We start from the raw sequence: 17,360 nt of genomic DNA, 5'->3' as shown, positions 1-17,360 counted from the left end.
GTTATTCAAAAGTTATATGTATGTGTGACAATTTAATTTCAGCTATAATCTTCAAATTAAGTATTTCTGTACAGAGACTCATTTATAAGATAATGGCTGAAACTAAATAATTAGATAAGGTACACATAAGCACAACGTCGTTCAACAAAGAATAAGCCCATTTTCTACACTCAACAAGTTATAATCAAGTCATTCATTGAAGAGTAAAATACCAGGCAAACAAGGGATAATGACTTTAATAACGAGCGCAATGTAGCAGCCGCAATGGCTAAAGCTCTCCCTCTAATAATGCGGCGTTGCTAATTTGTCTCTAACATATGAACAGACTAGGCTTATTAAGGCCCCGATCGCACAGAACCCCGTCTTCTCTTCCCTTGAGGAGTAGAGATGTTCTGTGGCCAGGGCCCAAAGATAAGCATCAAAAGAAGGCATGTCGGTCCAGGTCCGCTCTACCGTAGGAATACAAGGAAATGGTTGGCAGCCCGTTCTGAAAGAATGCTGTGTGATCGGCCCAGTTTGTTTGCCATTGCTGGCGGTCCACCTTTCAATATTGCAGAAATGCTGTTCTGAATTACCGTAGACATTTTGCACAACAGAGCGTTTTTTTTGTTGTCGACCAATTCAAAGTATTCCCGTAATTTTGAAGCTATTTACACCCAACCGCTTTGGTGGCAGACTCTGCTGCCGCCGAAATGTATTTTAGGAGTCTAGATGTTTGACAGGAAAGGACAAAGGATGCTGGCCAAAAGCAACTGACTGACTGCAATCATGCACTGATATTGAAGTAACACATTTACCGTAACCAAATACAATTGTCATGGTTGAAATAATCCTTTAATAAATATCGACGTTGACGCATTGTCAGCGTAGGAAGTGACCAATCGCAGCAGCCCTACTTGCCATTGTTGGTCCATTTTATGATCGTCCTTTTTTTCCACCTACCTCCCTCGCGCTCTTGTTCCCTTAGTGACCAGTGAGCTGGTCATGCTGAGCCTGGACCTGGTGAAGACGCGGCTGTCGGTCATGAACATGGAGATGAGGAAAAACTTCATCCAGGTCATCCTCACGTCGCTCATCGAGAAGTCCGACGCCAAGATCCTGCGGGCGGTGGTGAAGATCGTGGAGGAGTGGGTGAAGAACAACTCCCCAATGGCTGCCAACCAGGTGGGCCGCATGTCTGGCTGTTTCTGTGTTGTGTTCTTCCTCTACTTTAACTCGTGACTCCATCCAGAGGAACATCTCTTGCTAGCGCTGTGATTGGTGCAAGCAACTTTGACTGATTCCCCCCCAATCGGTGTATCACTCAAACGTGTGATTGACCCAAACACTTTGAGCATTTAATCGCTTTCTCCCTCTCTCCCTCTCTCTCTCTCCGTTTTATTCTCGCTCTTTCTCGGTTTTGCTCTCGCTCTCTCTCTCTCGGTTTTGCACTCGCTCTTGCTCTCTTGCTCTCTCGCACTCTCTCTCTCTCTCTCTCCCTCGGTTTTGCTCCTGCTCTCTTGCTCTCTCGCACTCTCTCTCTCTCTCTCTCTCCCTCGGTTTTGCTCCTGCTCTCTTGCTCTCTCGCACTCTCTCTCTCTCTCTCTCTCTCCCTCGGTTTTACTCCTGCTCTCTTGCTCTCTCGCACTCTCTCGCTCGCTCTCTTATATTTATGCCAAATCTTTTTAATGTTTTTTATATTAAACCCATGCAAGAGCATTATTCCTCCGATATGAGGTTAAGGGTTCAGAACAAGGCTTGTGGAGACGGGTTGCAAGTGACTTCATTATAGTTCTCTAGAAACTTCAGTCCTCTGCCAATATTCAAACTTTTAGGCGTAATGGGGGATATTTGGAGTGTGTTGCTTGTTATGGGGGAGTACCGCAAAGGCTCAGGTCTCAGGGTGTTGCCAATGGGCATAGGCACGGTTTGGGTAATCATGTTGAAGATCATATTTCAGTGGATTATATGACTTCTCTGTTGGTGTTCTCAGAAAAGTGAATATGATCGATGAAAAAAAATGTTTTTAATAAAAACACATCCGTGAGCATCATTAAATAAAACCAACTCATTCCCCAGGTGTATGTGTAGTTTGAATAAGCAGGCGTAAGCCGCTGTCAATCACGCGTAATGGGGATTGTCAGTGTCGTAGAACGCATTTGAATATTGAGTTTGTGTGTTTTAGAAAATAAGGAAAGTGTTCATCCGCATCTCCGAGCCCGCACTGCACTTTCCTCATCGCCACGGAAACCAATCACCCACACGTTTTTTCCTAGCCCACACACACCCGTATCTCTGACTGAGCTGCACCGCGACCCTTGCCCTCGCCCTATGACCGACCGTTTTGACGTCTCTCCATCCTCCCCCTCCAGATGCCCAACCTGAGGGAGAAGTCAATCCTGCTGGTGAAGATGATGACCTACATCGAGAAGCGCTTCCCTGACGACCTTGAGCTAAACGCCCAGTTCCTGGACCTCGTTAATTACGTCTACAGGTAATTGTGGCCATTACTCATCAGCGGGGTCGATGTGGCCGCCGCCGCCGCCATGACGAACGTCTTCAGGCAGATGAGAGGAGGGTTGAAATTAAATAAATAAGCAGAGCTAGTGGAGGAAAACGGGGTACATCATGCTTACCAAAGAGGACTAATTCGAGGCGCATCGCTGCGGCGCGGCGAGATGGAAACTTAATAGAATCCCTGACAAGGTTACGGACTGGGCTCGCCCGGGCGGCGGCGGTCCGACGCAGCGCTGTAATGTCGTCCGCCGAGACCGCCCCGCTTGTCGGGTTTGCTGTTTGTTTACGTCTGTTGCAGCGGCAGAGGGCCTTGAAAGCCCAGCTCCACCAAGGCAATATAAATAAGACATGTACGCGGCCTCCTTGTTTAATTCTGAGAAGGGTCTGGGTAGTAGGAGGAAGGTAAACAAAAGCAGCCCGGCAAACACAGAAAATAGATCGAGGGTGAAGATCGGATGGTTGACGGCCAGTTCTCCCTCTCCACTGGACGAGGGGGGATGAGTAAGAGGAACCTCGTCAGCGTAGCACGGCTGTAGCAGGGTGGATATGAGGGGGTTGGGCTGGGTCGGCAGTGGGCCGGAGAGAACGCGTAGGTCGTCATAGAGACGGCAGCTTGTCAGCAGGTGATGGGACCCCTTCGAGGGGGAGGAGCAGAGAGCAGAGACCCTATCCCCCGGCTGCGGACTACCCGTCATCTCTGTCCCTCTCGCTTCCTCACCCCACCGTTCCCACTCCGTGTGTGTGTGTGTGTGTGTCATTCACTGCCCCCTCATTCGTTCTCTCCCTCACACTGAGTCTCTTTCAACCCGCCTCGATCTCTTTCATTCTCATGCCCCTCTCTTTTCCCATGCTTTAACAGGCTCACATTCTCTTTTGTGTAAATGGTAAATGGACTGCATCTCAAAGCGCTTTACAACAAGGGTCTAACATTAGTCCATTCATGCACACATTCATACATCGGCTGAGTGTCAACCATCTAAGGGAACCCCCAGCCCGGTCGGGGATCGAGCCAGCGACCTTTCGGTTGCTAGACGACCTACCGCTCTACCTCCTGAGCCAATACCACCACATGTGTTTCTTCTACTCAATTCCCTTTGTCTTTACACACACACACACACACACACACACACACACACACACACACACACACACACACACACTTACTCTATCTGTCAGAACCGGGTGCGGTGTCTAAAACAAATTGACACAAGTGGCAACGGCGAAGGATGTCGAATAATAACGGGAATCCATTGTTTCCATGGCAGAGCAATGTGTCTGACGAAGTGTGAAAGGCTAGCCTCTGCGTTGTCCCCCCACCCTTCCTCTCTGTCTCGTTACCTGAACGGCCCCCGCAAGGCCTGTTCAATAGAGTCCTAAGAAGATGTTAATGCAAAGGTATTTTAATGCAAGGCTGTTAGCGCTCTTGGTGCCATTAGATCCCGGCAGTCTTTGCATAGCCGAGCGCAATTAATATCCAGCTGGAGCCGTGATCCCCAGCTCTGTTATCCCCCGGCGCTGCGTCTTGCGTGGGGAATTGCTAGAAACAATTCAATTATTTACTATAAATGTTATTCCACAACCACTTACGGTGAATTGCAGTCCATTGCACGTGTGCACTGCGACTGCTGCTTGATTTTTTATTTTTAGGGTTTAGGGTTAATTTCCTTTTAAAATAGAACGATGTACACCCTCGAACTCTGCCGTGTCGGAAGAACCACGCTGTCAGGATCGAAACACCCATTTTTTTTTATGTTGCTTTTCATATCTAGTTTTCCCTCTTTTATGATTTTATTCCCAATTATTATTTACTTTCTCCCCCCAGGGATGAGAGCCTCTCAGGAAGTGACATCACGTCCAAGCTGGAGCCGGCCTTCCTGTCGGGCCTGCGCTGCCCCCAGGCCCTCATCCGGGCCAAGTTCTTCGAGGTGTTCGACTCGTCCATGAAGCGGCGCGTCTACGAGCGGCTGCTCTACATCTGCTGCTCCCAGAACTGGGAGGCCATGGGCAGCCACTTCTGGATCAAGCAGTGCACCGAGGTGGGGGCCCGCCCTGCAGCCGTCTGCTGGTTCGCCGGTGGACCGGCCCATTCTGTGTGTTTAGGGGAGGGGTGTTCTCTGACCCCTGAGGACTGACCGCTCTACCCCAAGAGGAATGAACCCTCCCCGCTCCTTATCTAACACATGTATCTAACAGTAGCTGTCATATCGCTATTGTATGTCGTATTTAGCTTTCCATTTTATAAAGATTGAGAATGGAAAAATGAATAGAAAGCCAATTAAGGATAATAATGTGATTCTGTCATTAAGTTACACTTTTATGATGTCAATAGACGGCAAAAGATTATAGTAGACGTGTGATTGAGAGAGGTTATAAAGCAGCATTAGGTTATAAAGCAGCGATACAATGTTGTATATGACCCTTTTTTAATTTCATATATAACTGAAATATCTCTTACGTCTGTTTGTCTGTTTGTTGCCGAGTAACCATGAGTACGTACATCCGGCCGTCTTTCTGACCGCGTGCGTCTGTCCGTCCCCAGCTCCTTCTGGCGGTGTGCGAGCGGAACACCATCATCGGCACCAGCTGCCAGGGCTCCATGCTGCCGTCCATCACCAACGTCATCAACCTGGCCGACAGCCACGACCGCGCCGCCTTCGCCATGGCGACGCACGTCAAGCAGGAGCCCCGCGAGCGGGAGAACAGCGAGACCAAGGAGGAGGTGGGTGCAAGGAGGGGGAGGGCGAGGGCCAGGGCCTCGCACATGTCCACGCACACGCATCTATGGAGACATAACGCATACACAATGTCAGGGTGGAGCAGTGGGACCTTATGCACACACACACACACACACACACACACACACACACACACACACACAATAGGCAGGTAGGCGGGAAAAGGGCACAGTTGTTTGTGTATTGCCCTTTCTCAAGTGTGTAACAGAGGAAGTTGTAAAAAAAGAAAAAGGTATATTAAACACGATCATATTGTTGTGGATAACATTGATCCAAATTTTAGTGTTTTATTCAGTGTTTCATTAAAGAGTTTTCAGGAAGTAATTATGTAGTAAAGTTCCGCCTTAAGCAAGACTTTCCATTCAAAAAACAAAAAGGTGAATGATTAACATCACAGTGGAGTTTGAAGCTCTTCTAATGTACCTCTGCTGAAATGCAGGATAATGTGCTGCCGCTGATTTATTAGCCAAATATGCAGAGTCATTACAAAGACAAACAAAGCTTTACCTTGAAACTAAACGAGAAGTGTAACTTTTTGGGTTGTAAATCAAACGGTGGATGTTTGCACTTTCTCGGACCTCCTCCTCCGACGTGCCCTTTCAGAACAGCATGCGTGCACAACAGGGCATGTCATGGCTAGTGCCATCATTAAGGATCTGTTGTTTTCCCTCCTGCACCCTCTGCGACACCTACTGCTCCTTCTACGTGTTCTCTCCTGTCTCCTCATCTTCTCCCTTATCCCCTTTTCTTGCCCCGTGCATCTCACTCCTGCTCCCTCCTCTCTCTCCTCCACCTCCTCGGCCCCCCTCCTATTTACACATCCTTAACACTCTTCTTTCTCCTCCTTCTCCTCCTCCACGTCCTTGCTCTCCTTCTTCTCCTCACTCCTCCTCTTCCTCTCATGTCCTCACTCCTCCTCACACATCTCTCCTACTAACACCTCTCTCCTCTTCCTCTCTCTTACTCACACCCCTCATGTTCTCTCTGCTACTTACACCTCTCTTCTTCTCCCCCCCTCCTCCTCCTCTCTCTTACTCAACCCTCTCCTGCTTCTGTCTCCTACTCACACATCTCGTATTTTTCTCCTGCTCTCCCCTCCTCCTCACACCTCTCTCCAACTCAACCGTCTCCTGCTCCTCCTCTCTCCTCCCCACACCTCTCTCCTCCTGTTTATCCTCTCCCCTACTCAACTCTCTCTCCTCCTCCTTCGCCTCTTTCCTACTCAACCCTCTCTCCTCCTCCTTCTCCTCTCTCCTACTCAACCCGCTCTCCTCCTCCTTCTCCTCTCTCCTACTCAACCCTCTCTCCTCCTCCTTCTCCTCTCTCCTACTCAACCCGCTCTCCTCCTCCTTCTCCTCTCTCCTACTCAACCCGCTCTCCTCCTCCTTCTCCTCTCTCCTACTCAACCCTCTCTCCTCCTCCTTCTCCTCTCTCCTACTCAACCCTCTCTCCTCCTCCTTCGCCTCTTTCCTACTCAACCCTCTCTCCTCCTCCTTCTCCTCTCTCCTACTCAACCCGCTCTCCTCCTCCTTCTCCTCTCTCCTACTCAACCCTCTCTCCTCCTCCTTCGCCTCTTTCCTACTCAACCCTCTCTCCTCCTCCTTCGCCTCTTTCCTACTCAACCCTCTCTCCTCCTCCTTCTCCTCTCTCCTACTCAACCCTCTCTCCTCCTCCTTCTCTCTCCTACTCAACCCTCTCTCCTCCTCCTTCGCCTCTTTCCTACTCAACCCCCTCTCCTCCTCCTTCGCCTCTTTCCTACTCAACCCTCTCTCCTCCTTCTTCTCCTCTCTCCTACTCAACCCTCTCTCCTCCTCCTCCTCTCTCCTACTCAACCCTCTCTCCTCCTCCTTCTCCTCTCTCCTACTCAACCCTCTCTCCTCGTCCTTCGCCTCTTTCCTACTCAACCCTCTCTCCTCCTCCTTCGCCTCTTTCCTACTCAACCCTCTCTCCTCCTCCTTCTCCTCTCTCCTACTCAACCCTCTCTCCTCCTCCTTCTCTCTCCTACTCAACCCTCTCTCCTCCTCCTTCGCCTCTTTCCTACTCAACCCTCTCTCCTCCTTCTTCTCCTCTCTCCTACTCAACCCTCTCTCCTCCTCCTCCTCTCTCCTACTCAACCCTCTCTCCTCCTCCTTCTCCTCTCTCCTACTCAACCCTCTCTCCTCGTCCTTCGCCTCTTTCCTACTCAACCCTCTCTCCTCCTCCTTCGCCTCTTTCCTACTCAACCCTCTCTCCTCCTCCTTCTCCTCTCTCCTACTCAACCCTCTCCTGCTCCTTCTTCTCACACCTCTCTCCTCCTGCGCCTCCTCCCAGGACGTGGAGATCGACATTGAGCTGGCGCCCGGCGACCAGACCGCCCTCCCCAAGACCAAGGAGCAGGCGGATCGGGACGCGGGGAACCAGCTGCACATGCTCACCAACCGCCACGACAAGTTCCTGGACTCGCTGCGGGAGGTCAAGGTAACCATGGGGACACATGCACGCACGGACGGAGACTCACGCGCGCGCGCACGCACGCACGCACGTGTGTTTTTAAACGACCAGTTAGATTTTTTCTTTTTCCAATTTATATTGAAATGACTATTTACCCTTGTTTAAAATACAAAGGAAAAGCATTAACCCGACGCCTTTTCATCAAAGTGAATGTCAACATCTCTCCGTTCAGTCATGTCTTAGTGGGTCGTGACATTCATATTTTAAAATAATGATTTATTTTTAATGAAATGGTGAGGCTTAATAATTAATCTCTCATTTTAAACAGCTTCGCTAATATAAATTCATTCATACACTCATGTATACTTTTATACATGGGTGTATAAAGTTGTTTTATTGATAGTATTGACTTATATTGTTCTGACTGATCTTTGATATCTGATCTCTATTGAATTTTCTGTGTGTGTGTGTGTGTGTGTGTGTGTGTGTGTGTGTGTCTAGACGGGGGCCCTCCTGAATGCCCTGGTCCAGCTGTGTCACATCTCCACCCCCCTGGCAGAGAAGACCTGGGTGCAGCTCTTCCCTCGTCTCTGGAAGATCCTCTCCGACCGGCAGCAGCATGTGAGTTCTGACCCGCCATTGCCCCCCCCCCCCCCCCCCCCCCCCCCCCCCCCCCCCCCCCCCCCCCCCCCCCCATGTCACCCGGTCTCACCTCGGTACTGGGCCGTCGCTGAAACCCTGCGCCCTACACCCAGGGAACCTTGTTCTCTAGGCGGGCCGTGCATATGAACAGATGGGCTTCTACGGACAGACGTGTTTGATTGGAAGCGAATGAATGGGAATGGGCTCATATGGTAGGGGCTCATAAGTATCAGGCGTCATGTTTGAGTGTGAAAGTAACACCCTGGTAAGCGGTGAAGTGCAGCGATAATTACCCAAACAAAATAAGTCATAGTGACCTTGCCCGTCTGGAAGAAGGGCTCGCTAATGTGTCGACAGACGGCCCTCATTTGTGAGGTTTGCCGATTCTATGGCTGGAGGTCCCTTTTTGTAATGCAGAGTGCATAGTGGATCGTAGGTTTAGGAGAGGTTCACGGTGTCTGGTCCTCTCTGAGCCCGTCTATGCCTTCTTCCACTTCCTGCGTGAACATGGGAGAGGTTAGGGTGTTCCCCTCCAAGCCCTTCCCCAGTGTCCCAGCCTGCCTCTGGGCATGCTTGAGCAGGGAGCATACCCCCGGCCCCCTAGCTTCTCTCTCCCGACCCGCGTTGGGAACTCATTGCTTCCCAGCTGCATCGTACCGGGTCCGAAGTTCAGCCCACGGCTGGGCATCCTGGAGCGAGACATCCTGCTCCTTAACGACAGGAAGTGTCCCTCGGTGTCGAGGAAAAATGATAGCAATGGTAGTGACTGATCCGCGGGCCAGGAGCATATCCGTATGTCTTGGTGCGGCCGGGTCACCTACGAGCGCGTGACAGAAGGTCACCCGGACAGACGGGTCAGGAGGCAGTGGCCCGCAAGAGCCATCGCTGCCCCGTGTCTCTGATCAGTCGACCCAGAGCCACCGCCACGCTCCCTGACACGGCCGGCTGGCTCCAGGATGACCTGCCTGGTCTGGCTCTGTGTGTGTGTGTGTGTGTGTGTGTGTGTGTGTGTGGGGGGGGGACCTTCTGAGAATCTGGCAGCTGGCAGAAGCACACTTGCCTCAAAAAGAGGTGATAGAATCAGCTCCACAGATGGACTCACAGACAAAGTGAGACGCAATCCGAGGCGAGCGCACGTAAACACATGCACGCCCACACACATACGTACACACGCGGACACAATTGGGCACGGGGATAGATTCACATGCACACACACACACACTTCATCCACTTACACTACCTTCGCGGGACAATCATACAGCAGCTAGTTACTTACCTCAGTGGTAAGTAGTGATTGACACAACACAGCCAACCACACACGCACACACAAGTAGCTCCAGCGTGTCTTCTTGGTGATGTGGAGCACGGAGACGACAGTTAACCGTGACCTTGGCGATCCCACTCCTGGCAAAGGGAAGGCGCTATTCCGCCTAATGAGGACAGATTCGTTTATGCTAAATATGGAAAGGAGAGATCAGTAGGAAGAGAGAGAGAGAGAGAGAGAGGGAGGAGAGAGAAAGAAAGAAGCCTGTAATGAGTTTAATGAACCAGATGCCTGGAGTATTTAGAGAGTCGTTGAAAGCCTTTGATTTGAAGTGATTGAGCTACACCAACTACACCTCCGAAATAGGCCCTGGAAATAGAAAAACGCCAAACCATGTTGTTTTGAACCCCGCGCTCCGCGGCGGCGTGGAAAGTGCGGAGCGTGCTCGCGTGTGCGCTGGCGGCTTAACACGGCGGTGTTATTCCGTACGCTGAGCCTTCCCGTCTCATATTACTTTAATTGATTGGGTAAATGGAGTGGTTTATCTAGCTTGATGAGCTTAGCCGTCAGCACATCCTTCAATTACGGCCCCGGAATCGAATGCTAATTTACCTTTCATTTTGAACGGGATGACATGCGCGATCTTTCAACTCCATTTCCTGGGATGGGGGGGGCATTAATGTCCACCATCGCCCGTCAAACTGCCGGGGAACCGATCACTCCCACCAACGGTTCGTCTGTGTGTTTGAAGTTTAAAAACGTTGGTACGGAACATCGATAGTTCTTGTTCTCGTCGTCGTTGCTCTCCTTTGAAGCACAGGTTTGCACGAGAAGCACTCTATGAATAAAGTTGGATCGTTTGAACCCACTAGTCATAGTGAGTTCATCAAGTCCCTGTGCTTCATAGTCATCTCTCTCTCTCTCCAATGCCCATGTCATTAGACTTACAAAAGCCGATAAAAAACCAAAGTTGACCATTGTCTCCCGCTCCTCTGTCCCCCTCCCAGACGCTGTCGGGCGAGATGAGCCCCTTCCTGTGCAGCGGCAGCCACCAGGCACAGCGAGACTGCCAGCCCAGCGCCCTCAACTGCTTCGTGGAGGCCATGTCCCAGTGCGTGCCGCCCATCCCCATCCGGCCGTGCGTGCTCAAGTACCTGGGCAAGACCCACAACCTGTGGCTGCGCTCCACCATCATGCTGGAGCAGCAAGCCTTCGAGAAGGGCCTCAGCCTGCACGGCAAGCCCAAGCAGAGCACCGAGTTCTACGAGCAGGAGAGCATCAGCCCGCCCCAGCAGGTAAGGGCAGGCAGACCCCCACCAGGTGTGGTACAGGTGCGGTACAACCCCAACGATTAGGGCAGGAGTGTACAAATGAGTTTGTAATCGAGAGGCCCGGTCACGGCGGTCGTATTCCGAGATGTCTCAAGGCGTTTGATCGCCTCGATCGGCCCATCTGTCGTGTAGATTGTGTCGAAGTGTGTTTTGTTATTGATTAACTGCCGCCAGGCAAGACGCAAACACAAGAGTTGGGCTGTATTTGATGGCCACGCAGTATGGTTTTACTGGTCGTTGGAACTAGATGTCTCGCCTTGGTTTCCGTCTGCAGTTTAGTGCTCTGGCGCTCAGAAAAGTGAGGCAATGCTTTACTGCACAGCCATTTACAAGGGAAACGGGGAGCGGTCGGGGCGCCTACCAAGGGATTTGGAAAGATTTGAAAATAAAATGAGTGCATGATCTTAGTGATGGCCCATGATAAAGATGCACATTCCATATTCAAAATAAGAGCGTGCGCCCGTCAGCCAGGGAAGTGTTGGTGATTATTGGGACCTCTGATGTATCCTCCTGTCTCCTTCTGCCCACCAGGAGATCCTTGACTCCCTGGCGGAGCTCTACTCCCTGCTGCAGGAGGAGGACATGTGGGCGGGCCTGTGGCAGAAGAGGTGCAAGTTCCCCGAGACGGCCACCGCCATCGCCTACGAGCAACATGGCTTCTTCGAACAAGTGAGGACGCGTCTCAGCCGTCTCTATTTTTGTGTCGTTTTGTGTGATCTTAGCGCAGCGTCTGGGGTTACTCAAACAGTGTCTGAAAGCAGGTGGACCCGTTCTTTAGTGTTACCTTGTTAAATTATTCTCTTTGCTACAGTATATTGTACTCTCATTGTGCGGTTTGTAGACAGTGACATTGCTTACTGATGATTTCGCAAACCCCTTACATGTAGTAGTGTTTGTAAAACACGTTTGTTGATAAGATCAGAGCAGTCAGTCTATGACGTCAAAGGTGCTGCTTCTGGAGAGACCCCCCCCCCCCCCCCCCCCCCCCCCCACCTAAACTTACTGTGTTCCCCAGGCACAAGAGAGCTACGAGAAGGCGACGGACAAGGCCCGCAAGGAGCACGAGCGCAACAGCGTGTCCCCCGCCATCTTCCCCGAGTACCAGCTCTGTGAGGACCACTGGATACGGTAAGCCAGGAGGCGGGGCTGTTTTCATTATGATGATCATTACTGCTGGTTTCTTTTACGACTCCTACTATAATTTTTTATTGTGTGATTGGCGCTTTGCTGCCCCGTCGCTCTTAACTGGACCAGTGAGGAATTTTTATTCAAAAAGAAAGGAAATGATCATCAAGTGTGTGTGAGTTATGAAATAAGCTGATAGCCAAATAAAACGAAAAAAACGACAACGTCTACGGAGAGGATGAACGAAACCGTGTTGGGTGCTCTCGGCGCGACCGCAGCTCCCCAGCCTCATGGCCCCGGTGTGCCCCTCTCCCCCTGTCCCGTCCAGCTGCTCCAAGGAGCTGAACCAGTGGGAGCCACTGACGGAGTACGGCCAGTCCAAAGGACACTCCAACCCCTACCTGGTGCTAGAGTGTGCCTGGAGGGTCTCTAACTGGGCCGCCATGAAGGAGGCCTTGGTGCAGGTGAGAAGGCGCTCGCCACGACGCCAGGCCGCACGGCGGGGAAACTGGTCCCGACGCAAGTGTGCTATGATTGCTGCGGCGCTGTCGGAATTAGGCGTGTCTGCACACTCAACGCACACGTGCGCACAATCGCGCATACTCACTTGCACACACACACCCCCTATGTGGAGGCTCTCTCAAATCAGCTCCCGATAAACCGGCCTCCTTGAAAAACACTTACAAGTAACTTTCAATTTCTTATACCCGTTTTTATTTTGTTACCAGCACTCAGTGCTGGGCGGCGTATATAAATAAATCAATCTATATATATATATAGCGTCCAACCTTCAATTAGAGCGACACAACCTAACTAGATATAGCCCCCCTTTTCCCATCAGCGAGGTGAGCAGCCAGAGCCAGCGGCCGGCCGTAAAGCTGTGGAGTCTGTGTTCAGGCTCTTTGGTCCTCTAATTTATTGGCATCATGTTTTCTAAAACAAAGTGTAGGCGGGCCTTGAGAGTGTGATAGTACCTGACACATAACAAATACTCCTGCGCTGCTCTTTCAAGGAGACTTGGAACCAATCCATTGAGCCGCTTCGTCCTAAAGGTGACACCTAATTAAATTGTCTGGATGGCCAGCGCATGCTCACGTACACCCTTTCACCGCCTTCCCTCCCCTTTCCCTCACCCGCCCCCGCCTCGCCCTCCCTCATGGTTAATGTGTCCCCCAACCTCCTTTTCTTCTTTTGCCCTTTGTTTATCCCTTAATTTCCTCCTTCCCCTTTTTGTTTTGTGAAGTATTTCATGGCCCATCGTCTCCCTCTTTCCTCTGTTGTGCTCACTCTCTCTGTTCACTCACCCCCCCCACCAACTCAATCTCTCTCTACCCTCTACATTTCCTTTTCCCCTCTCTCACTCTCTCTGCCAACCCTTAATCTCTGTCTGTCTGTCTCCCTCTCCCTCACCCTCTCTCTCTCACTCTCCCCCCTCTCTCCCCCTCTCCCCTCCCCCCTCTCGGCCCCCTCTCTCTCCCTCTCTGCCCCCTCCTCTCCCTCTCTCCCCCACAGCGGCGTTGCTCAGGGCCTGAGCTGCTAATATTTACGGCAGCTGTGTGTGTGAATAATTACTCGGGCATCTGCTGCCAGATGATTTGTTTTATGTGTAGAAGAAGACAGCCGCCCTCCGTCGCCACCGCAGCCTCCGCCACATCGCTCGCCCTGCCTCCCTCGCTCGCCCGCCTCTCAGGCAAAGTCCAAATGTCCCCGCTTTCAATTAACGCCGGCCCTTGATAAGGGCGGCCCTGACTGGGGGATATTCATCACATGTTGCCCTGATAAGTGCGCCTTGACCGATTGTTGTAATTTCCTCCGAGAGAGAGAGAGAGAGAGAGAGAGAGAGAGAGAGAGAGAGAGAGAGAGAGAGAGAGAGAGAGAGAGAGAGAGAGAGAGAGAGAGAGAGAGAGAGAGAGAGAGAGAGAGAGAGAGAGAGAGAGAGAGAGCGCTCTCGTGCACGTCATGAGCACAGACATTCACTCAAAGACATTTGCACCTATTCCACTTTTTTTCCCCTGTTAAGTAATGCCGATCGTTTTTTCTTCTTCCGTTGTTTCCTTTATGTTTGTTCACTGAAACAAACTCGCACTCCAGCACGCACGCGGATACACGGAGACTGAACACTCACGCACGCTGCTATGGGTTAACCATACGAGCCATCACTTCACCCAGCCCTCTTTTGTTAATTGAGCTGGTTCATTCACCATCACACGCACACAGAAACAAATACACACCTATATTTACATCTCCTACACACACAGACACACACACACGCCATGCGACTTCTCACACCCAATCATTGTTTACACTTTCTCTATTTGACACAGAATTAATCGATCTTAGTCGGAGGACAGGTACCCGGGCGACGCGCTGTCACACCCACCCACACAAGGAGTCAATCCACCGCAGGCTGTTGTGCGCCGCGGCTCGGTTAACACACTCGGCGCTTTAATCAATGGCGATGGCCTTTTCCCTTCTCGTCAGACGAGACATTTTGATTATTCATTAGCACAAAAGTCCTGCAGGATGAATGGAGGGAGGAGGCGGTGTTTGGCCCGAGTCGTTCCTTTTGTGCGATACGGTGCGACCGCTTCCGGGTTCCCCCCATCCTCCCCCTGCTCTCTTGACGGACGATTTCGCTTAATTGAACCGTACGGATCCGGTCGCGGCCGGTTGCCGTTTGGCTTCCTATCCGACGGGGGTTGTCGTTTGTCCCCGGTTCGTGTTTGATGTTGTCTTTTCAGTGTCACTGCTTTTGAAAATGTTCCTTTTACAACTTAATCAGGAGTTATTGAGCAGATGTTTTGGTCCAAAGTGTCTTTACAGTTCATTGAGACACGGGTCATTAATGAGCAGATGAGGGGTTAGGCGTCTCGCTCCAGGATGCCTACAGATAGACGGGGGGGGGGGGGGGGTTGGGGGCAGGCGCACTGGGATTCGAACCTAGATCCAGAGAAAAACATTAACGTGTGTGTGTCTGTGTGATCAGGTGGAGCTGAGCTGTCCCAAGGAGATGGCGTGGAAGGTGAACATGCACCGCGGCTACCTGGCCATCTGCCACCCGGAGGAGCAGCAGCTCAACTTCATCGAGAGGCTGGTGGAGATGGCCTCCAGCCTGGCCATCCGGGAGTGGAGGAGGCTGCCACACATCGTCTCCCACGTGCACACACCCCTGCTGCAGGTACGAACGCACGCCGCACAGAGGTCTCTGTCTCCCTCTCTGTCTCTATCCCTCTCTCTGTCTCTGTCTCCCTCTCTGTCTCTATCCCTCTCTCTGTCTCTGTCTCTCTGTCTCTGTCTCTGTCTCTCACACCTCCAAATAGTTGTCGAGAATTTTGTAAGTAACAAGCACATTTTTTTATTTTTACACCACACACCTGAACACACTTGACACTTGAATATCTTTCTATGGGACACACTCACACACTCACAACACACACACTCTCCTCTGCAGTGTGTGGCCTGAATGTTAACCCAAAGTTAGATTTGTTGTTGTTGACCTTAAGTAGGGCAAAACATCTTATCTTGTGTGAGGGATGTGAGGGTTTGTTTTAAATATTATGTGCTAATCTGCAAATATAAATATATCTGTATTATGTTTTGAAGAAATACATGAATATGAACCATAACACCATGCCTGCACTCATATGAGAGACACACACACACACACACACACACACACACACACACACACACACACACACACACACACACACACACACACACACACACACACACAGTGTCTATTCTAGATCAGGGTTGATGTTATTCTGTAGGGTAAAACCCCTCCTTCTATTTTTGTGAACTCTTGCAAACAATAGACTCTGACAAACAATAAACCATAAAGGAGAAAAGACGGCAAAAACTAAAAACACCCACCATGTCTGCCCTCATAGGACACACACACACACACACACACATCTCCTTGTTCTACACAGTGGCTGCGTAGTGTGGGAGCTTGGAGAATATAAGAAGTCGGGATATAAGGAGACTATGAGTAGTTTTGCCTTATTGGAATAAAGCAATTCGAGAGCCGTCTGTCAAGAGATACTTCATCTGTAGCCGCAAGGCATTACGTTGTCAAGGGACGCGATAACCCACTCCATCTTTCAGTCTCTGTCCCTCTCTTTTTCTCCATCTCTGTCTCTCTTTCTCTCGCTCTGTGTTTCTGTTTCTCTCTCGCTCTCTTTCTCTCGCTCTCTTTGTGTCTCTGTCTACCTCTCTCTTCTTGAAAATAGGTAATAAGGAGAAAAAGAGGCTTAGAGAAATTAAAAAAGAGAAGAGGACCTAGATGGAAAAAGGGAAAAGAAAATGATGAGATGATAATTGAAAAGGAAAACTGATATAGGGAGAGAATTAGCCGGGAAGTGAAGGAGCTGAAGAGAAGGGGGGAAAAAGAGAGAGAGAGAGCGAGAATGAGGGAGTTAGTTTAGTTGGCTGTAATTACCGCGCTGCCGTCAGATAGCATTTGATTAAATACCTGCGGCAGAATTACATTTACATGATAAATGGGAATGCTTGAATGGAGGTTAGGAATAGGCTATCAGCTGATATTAACAGATAATTGTGAAAAATATTGCATTGCCTAATTTATTTAGTTTAGACGGTGGGGGGTGGGGCAGCCTTCAGCACAGCTATGATTCAGGGGAGTTTATCTTTTAAAAAACGGCTATTGGAATCCGCTGGCGACATTCTTTGTTATAGTGTGTGTGTGTGTGTGTGTGCGCTCTGTCTAGTGTCTCAGCGCTAGTATAGCTCTAGTGTGTGTGTGCGTGTGTCAGTGAGCATGTGCGTGCTTAGTGTGCTTGTCTTAATGCATGCCTGCTTGCATATGTGCGGTCCAATTATTTATCCTAGCCAAGGGAAAACAAGCTATTTATTCTTCTGCCCAGTGGAGCAGCGTGTTGTAAATCTCCATCCCAGACTCTATATCTCAAACCCACAACTCCTTGAGCCCTGGAAAATGAATAGCTGGGGCTTGGCTGCTGAGAATAACAGTGGTGGGTCGGGGGGGTGCAAATCCCTCTTTAAATCAAGCCATCATCGAATCCTGGTGCCCGCTTCTGATTGACGGGTCGATCGGATTATCACCCGAGCTATTGATCACCAGCCACACTATTAATATTGAAGGATGGGCGGCCATAATGGAGCGATTGATTATGCGTTAAAAAACTAATAATAATACGGCTTTGGCCTGAATCGATGAAGACCTCCTTTGCCACATGAAAGGGACGGAAGAGGCCCGGCTTATAATTGTCACATTTTCCTACCTCTCCCTCTCCGTCTTCCCTCTCCCTCCGACAAACTAATCAGCGGTCGAAATAATGCCATCTTTTCTGA

The 17,360-nt window shown here is 50.4% G+C and overlaps 1 protein-coding gene across 4 annotated transcripts in view; it reads left to right on the top strand.

The window, feature by feature from the left end:
- trrap (transformation/transcription domain-associated protein) overlaps positions 1-17,360 on the top strand; it is a 101,293-nt gene that overhangs the window by 49,349 nt on the left and 34,584 nt on the right. For all 4 annotated transcript variants that reach the window (XM_079757159.1, XM_079757158.1, XM_079757157.1 and 1 more), the window contains exons 47-57: positions 968-1,164; positions 2,352-2,473; positions 4,319-4,532; positions 5,036-5,215; positions 7,542-7,688; positions 8,163-8,282; positions 10,575-10,862; positions 11,430-11,567; positions 11,914-12,026; positions 12,352-12,487; positions 15,010-15,201. In XM_079757159.1, coding sequence (XP_079613285.1) covers positions 968-1,164; positions 2,352-2,473; positions 4,319-4,532; positions 5,036-5,215; positions 7,542-7,688; positions 8,163-8,282; positions 10,575-10,862; positions 11,430-11,567; positions 11,914-12,026; positions 12,352-12,487; positions 15,010-15,201 — 1,847 coding nt within the window. The remainder of the gene's footprint in view (positions 1-967; positions 1,165-2,351; positions 2,474-4,318; positions 4,533-5,035; positions 5,216-7,541; positions 7,689-8,162; positions 8,283-10,574; positions 10,863-11,429; positions 11,568-11,913; positions 12,027-12,351; positions 12,488-15,009; positions 15,202-17,360) is intronic.

The sequence above is a fragment of the Pollachius pollachius genome, assembly GCF_949987615.1.
Source record: "Pollachius pollachius genome assembly, chromosome: 19".
NCBI classification, from domain to species: domain Eukaryota; kingdom Metazoa; phylum Chordata; class Actinopteri; order Gadiformes; family Gadidae; genus Pollachius; species Pollachius pollachius.
Note: the sequence above shows the minus strand (reverse complement) of the source record. Positions and strands in the feature narration are given on the sequence as shown.